The sequence below is a fragment of the Melanerpes formicivorus genome, unplaced genomic scaffold (genome assembly GCF_026170545.1).
Source record: "Melanerpes formicivorus ecotype bairdi unplaced genomic scaffold, bMelFor1.0.p_v2 SCAF_444, whole genome shotgun sequence".
NCBI classification, from domain to species: domain Eukaryota; kingdom Metazoa; phylum Chordata; class Aves; order Piciformes; family Picidae; genus Melanerpes; species Melanerpes formicivorus.
Genome location: NW_027142796.1, coordinates 24,309 through 35,144, shown reverse-complemented (window position 1 = coordinate 35,144; position 10,836 = coordinate 24,309). Strand labels below are relative to the sequence as shown.

The window sequence follows — 10,836 nt, the reverse complement described above, 5'->3', positions numbered from 1 at the left end:
AGAGGAGCTGCAGAGGAGCAAGCTGGCTCCTGCACCCCTTCCCCGGCCTTCAGAGCTCGTTGTGGGAGTTCTTCTCTGCAGCTTTGAACATCAGAATGGAATTGAAGATCTTCAGGGCTGGTCCAGCTTAATGCTCATGATTTTGACTATGTCTGCTTGGTCATGAGCAGGAAGGCTTCTCCATCAATTTGCTGGGGAAAGGAAAGAAGGACAAAGGTGTCAGCGGCTCTGGCAGGGCAGCAGGGCAGGTGCTGAGCCTGCATGGGCATCCCCCAGCAGCTCCAGGCAGTGCAGGGGGAGGGCTGGGCAGAAACACCTCAGCACAGCTCTGATGTGATGGAGCTCTGCCTGCTGATGAGAAACCCTGCTGGGGGTGGCTGTGCTCCCTCCAGAGGGACTGCAGCAGGGCAGCTTCAGGCTGGGCACCAGGAAAGGGCTTTCTCCACAGCAGGAGTGCTCAGCCTCTGGCTCAGGCTGCCCAGGGGGGTGGTGGAGTCACCCAGCCTGGAGGTGTCCAAAGGTCACTTAGATGTGGTGCCTGGGGGGAAGGGTTTAGGGGTCAGCTTTGCAGAGCAGGGTGAGTGGTTGGACTTGATGATCCCAGGGGTCTTTTCCAGCCTGAAGGATTGGATAGTTCTGTGGTCCTATAGTTCTGCTTTCCACCTTGAGGGCACAGGAGGACAGGATGGAGAGCTCCTTCTGGCCTGAAAGCAGCTGCCTGGCCCCCTCTGGTTGGCCAGTGCTGGTTTCCTTGCTGGCAGTGGGAAGCAAAGGCACAGCAAAGGCAGCTGGGGGAATGAGGTGGAGCTCAGCAGCACTGCTGAGACTTTAACACCTTCACTGCTCTCTCCATGCAAGCCTCCTGCACTTCCCTCCCAAGCCCAGATCTGCAGCCCCCCCCAGGCCAGCCCTGCCCCTTCACTGAACAGCAAATCACAGAATCACTGAGGTTGGAAAAGCCCTCCCAGACCACCCAGTCCAACCAGCAACCCAACCCCACCATGGCCTCCAAACCATGGCCCCAGGTGCCATGGCCACAGGCTCCTTGAACCCCTCCAGGGCTGGGGACTGCAGCACCTCCCTGGGCAGCCTGGGACAGTGCCTGAGAGCACTTGCTGGGGAGAGATTGTTCCTAATCTCCAACCTGAACCTCCCCTGGCACAGCCTGAGGCCTGTTTCCTCCTGCCCTGTCACTTGGCAGCCTGTTCCAATGTTTGACCTTGCTCCAGTGGCTCTGTGCAGGAGAGGACAGTGGCTAAGTGACACAGGGAAGGGAAGCCACCACATGGGCACCTCACAAAGCCCTTCCCCAACACTTGCACCAGGTCAGAGTGAAAGATGAATGAAGCCAGGCTGAAAGAGTTTGGTCTGGTCAGGCTGGGAGCCAGGGAGATCTTAGAGCAGCCTTCCAGTACCTGAAGGCAGGCTGGGGAGGGACTGTTCAAAAGGGGCTGTGGGGATGAGAGGCAATGGTTTGAGACTGGTGCAGGGCAGAGTTAGGTTGGACATCAGAGGAAGTTCTGCACAGGGAAGCTGGGGAGACACTGGCACAGGCTGCCCAGGGAGGGGGTGGAGCTCTCATCCCTGGAGATGCTCAAGATGAGACTTTATGTGGTCCTGGGCAGCCTGATGTAAGCTGGAGGTGTCCCTGCTGCCTGCAGGAGGGCTGGACAGGATGGCCTTTGAGGGTCCCTTCCAACCCAGTGTGAATCTGTCAGGAGGTTTCTGTAGGACCAGAAGACAAGGCTTCTAAAGCAGACCCCCTGCAGAAGCCTGCAAGGACAGCCCAGCAGGGCCAGCTGAGCAGCACTGCAGGGGCAACAGCACCACAAGCACTTGCTGCTCAGCTCCTGCACACAGCCTGGCTGGCTGGATTGGAGGCAGAGGTGGCTGACCATGGGGTCCCCAGCTGACTGTATCATCTTAACATAAGATATCAGGAAGAGTGTGGCCAGCAGGTGCAGGGAAGTCCTTGTGCCCTGTGCTCAGCACTGCTCAGGCCACACCTGGAGTCCTGTGTCCAGTTCTGGGCTCCTCAGGTCAAGAAGGACATTGAGAGACTTGAAGGTGTCCAGAGAAGGGCAAGGAGGCTGGGGAGGGGTCTGGAGCACAGCCCTGTGAGGAGAGGGCTGAGGGAGCTGGGGTTGCTTAGCCTGGAGAAGAGGAGGCTCAGGGGAGACCTTCTTGCTCTCTCCAACTCCCTGAAGGGAGGCTGTAGCCAGGTGGGGGTTGGTCTCTTCTCCCAGGCAGCCAGCAGCAGAACAAGAGGACACAGTCTCAAGCTGTGCCAGGGGAGGTTTAGGCTGGAGGTGAGGAGAAAGTTCTTCCCAGCAAGAGAGATTGGCCACTGGAATGTGCTGCCCAGGGAGGTGGTGGAGTCCCCATCCCTGGAGGTGTTTAGGAAGAGCCTGGCTGAGGCCCTTGGTGCCATGGTTTGGTTGATCAGATGGTGCTGGGTGAGAGGTTGGACTTGAGGATCTCAAAGGTCTCTTCCAACCTGGTTAGTTCTATTCTATTCCACCACTAAGCCATCTCAGCTGCAGGAGCAAAGCCAGAGAAGCACAGGAGCCCTGGCTGGACACTCACTGGGCTTTGCTTTACCTTCCTCCCACTGCATCTCACAGAACCATCCAGGATGGAAAAGCCTCTCAAGGATCAGCCAAGTCCAACTCCATGACCTGAACCCCACCCTGACCTCCCATACCTCTGCACCTGACCTCAACCCCCCACCTGCTCCTGCTCCTCTTGATGTGTCTGCAGTCAGGGTACTTCATGAACCTTTCCCCCAGGCTCTGTGCTGCCTTTTCCATACCAAATCCACTCACCTCCTCTTTGAACACCTTGCCATGCTCTTCACAGCCCAGGCAAACTCCTTATAAACTCAGAGACCCTGCCAGCAAAAAAACCAGGAGAGGATTCAGTCAGGTTGGTTGAGTTCTCAGCATTTCTCTGACAGCTTCCAAACCATTCCACTGTTTTCAGCCATTGCTTTCTGCCAGCCTCATGTTAGGTGCTCCACCTTCCCCTCTAAGCTCATGGAGGGTTTAAGGGCAAGCCCACAGCTTGTTCCAGTGGCACCTCCCTCCAGATGATTCAGGTTATCCTACCCAGGCACACCCAGAGCAGCTTCACACACACCAAAGGAGCTGCTGCCTTCCTCTTCTGTAGCCTTGACAGCACAGACAAGGAAATCACAGTCACAGAATGGTTTGGGTTGGAAGGGACCTTCAAGATCATCCAGTCCCAACCCCCTGCCATGGGCAGGGACACCTCCCACCAGCCCAGGCTGCTCAAGGCCTCATCGAGCCTGGCCCTGAACACCTCCAGGGAGGAGGCAGCCACAGCCTCCCTGGGCAATGTCTTCCACTGTCTCAACTCCCTGGTGCTGAAGAACTTCTTCCTCAGCTCCAGTTTAACTCTCCTCTGCCTCAGCTTCAAACCATTCCCCCCTGTCCTGTCTCCAGACACCCTCAGGCAAAGTCCCTCTGCAGCCTTCCTGCAGGATCCCTTCAGCTGTTGGAAGGCAGCTCTGAGGTCTCCCTGGATCCTTCTCCAGGCTGCACAACACATCACTGTAAGTCTCCAAAGCTAAAGCCCCACATCACCCAAGGCTTCCAGAGCAGCAGCAGTGAGAGAGAAGATGCAGGGGAGCTTACCTCATCTGTACTCCACTTGGAGACTTTGCTGGCTGGGATGCCAGCCACGCTGGGCAGGAGCTTGCTCTGCTGCTCCCAGCGCAGGGGCAGGCCTGGGACCTGCAGCTTGGAAGCCACAATAACTGGCTGGGAGAGCAGCCTCTGCCTGGGGGCTTCAGCAGCATCTTCAACAAGGAGGAGAAGCAACAAACAAGCATTAAGTCCCTTGCTCAGTGAGGAGACCACAGCAGGAGAGATTGGCCACTGGGACGTGCTGCCCAGGGGGGTGGTGGAGGCCCCAGCCCTGGAGGTGCTCCACAAGAGCCTGGATGAGGGCCCTTGGTGCCAGGGTCTTGTTGATTAGATGGTGCTGGGTGAGAGGTTGGACTTGGTGATCTTGGAGGTCTCTTCCAGCCTGGCTGAGTCTGTGACTGTGAGGTCTCCTCCATTTCTGCAGCTGGCCTCCCTACAGCAGCTGCCAGCTCTGCTCACAGCAGCACAGCATCAGTGTTAGGGCTTGGAAGGGACCTCCAGCCCTCCTCTGAGGCAGCTGCAGAGAGCAATGAGGGCTCCCCTCAGGCTCCCCTCAGGCTCCCCTTCTCCACCAGGTAACACAACGTGGCCAGCCCTGGATGTGACTGCAGGGGCTGCTCTGCTCCTCTGGTCCTTCCAAGCCTTCTCCTCATTTTACAGCACTGGCAACAATTCAGAAGCAGCCTCCCCAGCCACTGGGTCCCAAGGGTCAGCCCTCTGAGCTCAGGTTGGAACAGCCTCCTTCACCTTCCCCTGGCAGCACCACTCTGCCTCTTGGCAATGAGCTGCCTGAAGGGCTGTGTGCACTGCCCTGCTCTGCACATCTTCCTCACAGCCTCCACGGCTGCTGGCAACCTCACTGAGAAAGGGAAGAGCCTTGCAAGGCAGCAAGCATGGAATCATAGAATCCAGGAGGGGAGGGGATGGAAGGGACCTCCAGAGATCATCCAGTCCAACCCCTGCCAGAGCAGGGCACCCAGGGCAGGGCACACAGAACACATCCAGGTGGGGCTGGAAAGGCTCCAGAGCAGGAGACTCCACAACCTCTCTGGGCAGCCTGCTCCAGGGCTCAGCAGCCTCACCCCAAAGAAGTTTCTCCTCAGGTTGAGGTGGAACCTCCTGGGTTCCAGTTTGTGTCCATTGCCTCTTGTCCTATCCCAGGACACCACAGCACAGAGCCTGGCCCCTGCCTGCTCCCCACCCCTCAGATATTTGTCACCATGGATCAGATCACTCTCAACCTTCTCTCCTCTGATCTGTTGATCCTGGAGAAGAGAAGGCTGAGAGGGATCTGATCAATGGTGACAAATACCTGAGGGCTGGGGGGCAGGAAGCATGGACCAGGCTCTTAGCCCTCAAGTATCTGTCACCATTGATCAGATCTCCTCTCAGCCTTCTCTTCTCCAGGCTCAACACCCCCAGGGCTCTCAGCCTCTCCTCCTCACACAGATGTTCCAGGCCCTTCACCAAGCAGCTAGCATGAAGGGGTCAGGATTTCAGTGGAGTTATTTAGCTGCAAATCATCTTTCTCCAGCAAAGGGAAGAGAGCAGCTGATGCTTCATGAAGCATCAGCAGAGGACTGGTGGAGTATAGCAGAAGTAGGCTGAGGCATAAAGAATGCTAATGACATGCAGAGAAATGAGGCCAACAGGCACAGGAAGCAGCAGCCACAGGCCACAGGAGTCTGCACAGCTGCAATTATGTTAGCTGGAGCCTTCCATCAGTGTGAGAGCAGCAGCTCCCTGCTCCAGTTCACTCCCAAAGAGGAAGGGCAGTGGCACAGTGACGCAAATCATGGCACAAACTGTTGGTGGCATTCTGAAATCAAAAGGCAGGTACAAAAGCACAGAACCACACAAAGCATCCTGGGATCCTGCTCCTGTCACTACACACCCACATGGGAATTCCCTCTCCAGCCTTCCTGCAGGCAAGGGAAGAAACCTTCCAATACCTTCAGGTCCTGGCAGGCAGCTCTGAGGTCCCCCTGGAGCCTTCTCCTCTCCAAGCTGCACAGCCCCAGCTCCCTCAGCCTGTGCTCACAGCAGAGCTGCTCCAGCCCTGGGAGCATCTTTGTGGCCTCCTCTGGGCTCTCTCCAGCAGCTCTGTGTCCTTCTCCTGCTGGGGACAGCAGAGCTGGAGGCAGGACTGGAGGTGAGGTCTGAGCAGAGCAGAGCCCAGGGGCAGAATCTCCTCTGCTGCCCTGCTGCCCAATTGATTTGACACTTCTGTACTGTGCTATGGAATGCAAAGTCAACATCAAATCAGAGAATCACAGACTTGATTGGGCTCTCTAGGATCATTGAGTCCAAGCATCAACACCACCATGGCCACCAAACCCTGTCCCCAGGTGCCATGGCCACAGGTTTCTGGAACCCCTCCAGGCATGGGGACTCCACCACCTCCCTGGGCAGCCTGTGCCAATCCCTGACCACTCCTGCAGCAAAGAAATTTTGCCTCCTCTCCATCCTAACCCTCCCCTGGCACAATTTCAGGTCATGTCCTCTCCTCCTATCACCTGAGACTAGGGAGCAGAGCCCAACCCCCACCTCACTGCAGCCTCCTCTCAGGGAGCTGCAGAGAGCAATAAGGTCTCCCTCAGCCTCCTCTTTTCCAGACTAACCACCCCCAGCTCCCTCAGCTGCTCCTCCCCAGCCCTGCCCTCCTTCTAAACCATGATGTGTCCATTCTACTAAACCAAACACTTCAAATGACCACAAACTTTCATCTGCTCCAGAGCAATTCTTCTTTTAATGCTCCATTGTGTCCAGGACTCTGAGCAAATCCTGTTCCAAAACACTCTAAGCACCTGGATTTGTTCCATCTTTTGCAGAGCTCCTGTAGCAGTCATAAGCTTCCCTGCTCCAGAGAGCCTCCCAGATCTACCTGAACAGCTCTGGCAGGCAAACAATGGGTTAAGATAAAAGAAATGCATCAGAGGTTAATAATTCAAACCACAGCACTGCCTGCACCTCAGCTTTCCACAGTGCTCTGCCAGTCTCAAAGGGTGCCAGAGAATCACAGCATCAGTAAGGTTGGAAATGATCTCAGAGATCATCAAGTCCAAGCTGTCACCCAACACCTCCTGACAACTAAACCATGGCACCAAGTGCCACATCCAATCCCCTCTTGAACACCTCCAGGGATGGGGACTCCACCACCTCCCTGGGCAGCACATCCCAGTGGCCAAATCCTCTTGCTGGGAAGATCTTTCTCCTCACCTCCAGCCTAAACTTCCCCTGGCACAGCTTGAGACTGTGTCCTCTTGTTCTGCTGCTGGCTGCCTGGGAGAAGAGTCCAACCCCCAGCTGGCTACAACCTCCTGGGGTTTATGAGGCTGAGCTCACTCACAGGTGAGAAATGCAGCCCTGCAGGGGCCACCCTTCCCCATTGCCAAGATTTTTGACCAAACCATCAGAGGTTATCAGCTGCAGCACCAGGACCCCCAGGATCTTTTTCCCCTTCACTGCTCTCCAGCAGGTCAGTCCCAAACCTCTCCTGCTCCATGGGGCTGTTCTTTCCCAGGGGCAAGGCTCTACCTTTGGCCTTGTTGAATTCCATCCCATTCCTCCCTGCCCAGCTCTCAGGCTGTCTGTGTCTGGATGAATGGCAGCACAACCTTCTGGTGTGAGCACATCACACCTCCACCACTCAGACACAGCTTTCAGCACCTCCTTTTAAAAGTCAGTGGGAAACAAGATGCTGGAATAGTTTTTCACCAGCACTCATTTCACAGCTGTGCTAAAGGTCTCAGGAAAGCCTTTGAGGATTACAAGGCAAAGAAACTGTGTCAAAAGTACTGCTGACAAGAGACTTTGGGCCCCAAAGAATGAACACCTGGGAAGTAAGGGGCAAAGAAGTTTCCTGGAGAAGAAGTTGGAAAGAAGTTTCAGAGACTCATGGCATCAGCCAGGTTGGAGAAAACCTCAGAGATCATCAAGTCCAACCTACTGCCTAATACCCAACATCTCCTGACAACTAAACCATGGCACCAAGTGCCACATCCAATCCCCTCTTGAACACCTCCAGGGGTGGGGACTCCACCACCTCCCTGGGCAGCACATCCCAGTGGCCAATTCCTCTTGCTGGGAAGAACTTTCTCTTCACCTCCAGCCTAAACCTCCCCTGGCACAGCTGGAGACTGTGTCCTCTTGTTCTGCTGCTGGCTGCCTGGCAGAAGAGACCAACCCCCACCTGGCTACAACCTCCCTGCAGGGAGTTGCAGAGAGCAAGAAGGTCTCCCCTGAGCCTTCTCTTCCCCAGGCTAAGCAACCCCAGCTCCCTCAGCCTCTCCTCACAGGGCTGTGCTCCAGACCCCTCCCCAGCCTCCTTGCCCTTCTCTGGACACCTTCAAGTCTCTCAATGTCCTTCCTCATTTCCTGGAGGAGTCTCACACTGCTTTAGTTCTGCTGATCTGAGCATGAAACAGATGAGCACTGCCAATTTACCTTTCACTTCACTGGAAATGATCAGCTTGGTTTCTGTCTCTTCTTCTTCTTCTTCCTCTTCTTCACCACATTCTTTCTTCTTTATGGAGTCCTTTGTTTGGGGTACTCCACTGAGGAAAGGAAGATGTTCATTGGTTGTTAATCCACCATAAACCCCACTGAGCCTGATGACATCCTGCTGTATTAACACAGCAGGATGCCCAAACTAAAGATGCTGTGTGACTATGAAACAGAAGCAGAGGATCTCATTCCTGGCTTGCACAGATGGCACAGCTGCTGGCATGAACTCTGCAATGATCCAGGCTGGGCAGGGACTGGCTGGAGAGCAGCCCTGCAGAAAAGGACCTGGGGGTGCTGGGGGAGGAGAAGCTCAGCAGGAGCCAGCAGGGAGCACTTGCAGCCCAGAGAGCCAAGCAGAGCCTGGGCTGCAGCAAGAGAAGTGTGGCCAGCAGGGCCAGGGAGGGGATTCTGCCCCTCTGCTCCACTCTGCTGAGACCACAGCTACAGCTCTGGGGCCAGTGCTGGAGCCTCTGTGCCAGGAAGGCTCTGGAGAGGCTGGAAGGTGTCCAGAGAAGGGCCAGGAGGAGGAGCAGAGGGCTGGAGCTGCTCTGCTGTGAGGACAGACTGAGGGAGTTGGGGTTGTGCAGGCTGGAGAGGAGAAGGCTCCCAGGAGACCTCATTGTGGCCTTGCAGGATCTGCAGGGGGCTCCAAGAAAGCTGGGGAGGGACTTTTGAGGATGTCAGGGAGGGATAGGACTGGGGGGGATGGAGCAGAACTAGAAGTGGGGAGATTGAGATTGGCTGTGAGGAAGAAGTTGTTGCCCAGGAGGGTGGTGAGAGCCTGGCACAGGTTGCCCAGGGAGGTGGTGGAAGCCACAGTAAGGCTGGAGAGAGACTTTGTAAAGGCCTGCTCAAGGCCTCATCCAGCCTGGCCTTGAACACCTCCAGGCAGGAGGCAGCCACAGCCTCCCTGGGCAGCCTGTGCCAGAGTCTCACCACCCTCACTGGAAACAATTCCTTCCTCACCTCCAGCCTCAATCTGCCCCTCCTCCAGCTCAAAGCCTTCCATCCTCTCACTCCAAGCCCTTACAAAAGTCTCTCCCCAGCTCTCCTGTAGCCCCCTCCAGGTACTGGAAGGCTGCTCCAAGGTGTTCCTGGAGCCTTCTTTTCCCCAGGCTGAACAGCCCCAGCTCTGTCTTCTCTCACTGCAATTACTCCCAGAGTGGAGTTCCTACTACAGTGCAATTTTTTTGCTGCTGTGAATATAGCATAAAGACACACTCAAATGAAAAAGGAGTATGCTGCAGGCATGGATCTTTTTTATTTGCTTGAATTTTACTGCCAGTTGCATCCCAGAGGGACAGGCTGCAAACCCAAACTCTCTGCTGTCATTGTTTGTGTGCACAGATAACTCTTACTGGCTGAGAAATAAAGTGAGGGTGGGGAGACACTGCCACAGGCTGCTCAGGGAGGCTGGGGATGTCCCCTCCTGGAGGTGTTGAAGGCCAGGCTGGGTGAGGCCTGGAGCAAGCTGGGCTGGTGGGAGGTGTCCCTGCCCATGGCATGGATGATCTTCAAGGTCCCTTCTAACCTAAACCATTCTATGAATCAATGAAAAGGATGAAGTGGCACTGGAGGTTAGCTGAGTACCACTTGGATGTCAGACAGAGAAATAAACCCCATGGCTGGCTTCCTGTGTGCTTGGACTTGCATCAGACCACAGATGAGGAGGAACATGAAGGTACACACAGCTGGGCTGGAGGCTGACAGCATTAAGAGCACACTGAGCTGAGCAGCTGAGCAGCACACAGACACAGGGAGCTGTGCCCTCAGCTACTCATGTGCACTCTGGGTACAGCTAGAGAGCTCCACTGGGATCTGCAAGACCCAAAGGCTCCAGCAGCTGCTCCCCCTGATGCTGTCAACACCACTGTGCTGCCTTTAGCACAGAGCTTTGGTCAGCTACAAGTGATAGTATCATAGAATCAGTCAGGGTTGGAAGGGACCACAAGGATCATCCAGTTCCAACCCCCCTGCCATGGGCAGGGACACCCCACACTAGATCAGGCTGCCCAGAGCCTCATCCAGCCTGGCCTTAAACACCTCCAGGGACAGGGCCCCAGTCACCTCCCTGCACAACCCATTCCAGGGCTTCACCACTCTCATGGGGAAGAACTTCCTCCTCATGTTGAATCACAGAACTGTTGTGTCTGGAGCAGACCTCTCAGATCACCCAGCCCAGCCACCAGCCCAACCCCACCATGGCCACCAAACCATGGCCACAGGTGCCATGGCCACAGGTCTCCTGAACCCCTCCACGGATGGGGACTCCACCACCTCCCTGGGCAGCCTGTGCCAGTCCCTGACCACTCTTGGAGCAAAGAAGGATCCCAACTTACAGTAAGTTTTCTGCCTTGTAGTATTTCCTCTCCTTTCTGATATCAATTTCTCATTTCTAATACCCACTGTGACACTCTTCCCCTCCCCCCACTCCTAAGAGAGAGACAGCTGAAGAACTTCCAGCTCCAAGAGTTTCATGGACAAATCTCCAAGAGTTTCACAGAACCACAGAACTGTCAGGGTTGGAAGGGAGCTCAAGGCTCAGCCAGTCCCAACCCCCTGCCATGGGCAGGGACACCTCACACCACAGCAGGTTGCTCACAGCCACATCCAGCCTGGCTGCAAACACCTCCAGGCAGGAGGCTTCCACCACCTCCCTGGG

The 10,836-nt window shown here is 55.7% G+C and overlaps 1 protein-coding gene across 1 annotated transcript in view; it reads right to left on the bottom strand.

Moving 5' to 3' along the window:
- Positions 1-6: 6 nt before the first annotated feature.
- The window catches only part of LOC137459915 (lethal(3)malignant brain tumor-like protein 3), a 34,068-nt gene continuing 23,238 nt past the window's right edge, over positions 7-10,836 (bottom strand). The window contains 7 exon segments of the mRNA XM_068170599.1: positions 7-126; positions 129-161; positions 164-191; positions 2,826-2,861; positions 2,863-2,890; positions 3,658-3,820; positions 8,115-8,224. Coding sequence (XP_068026700.1) covers positions 50-126; positions 129-161; positions 164-191; positions 2,826-2,861; positions 2,863-2,890; positions 3,658-3,820; positions 8,115-8,224 — 475 coding nt within the window. The 3' untranslated portion in view covers positions 7-49.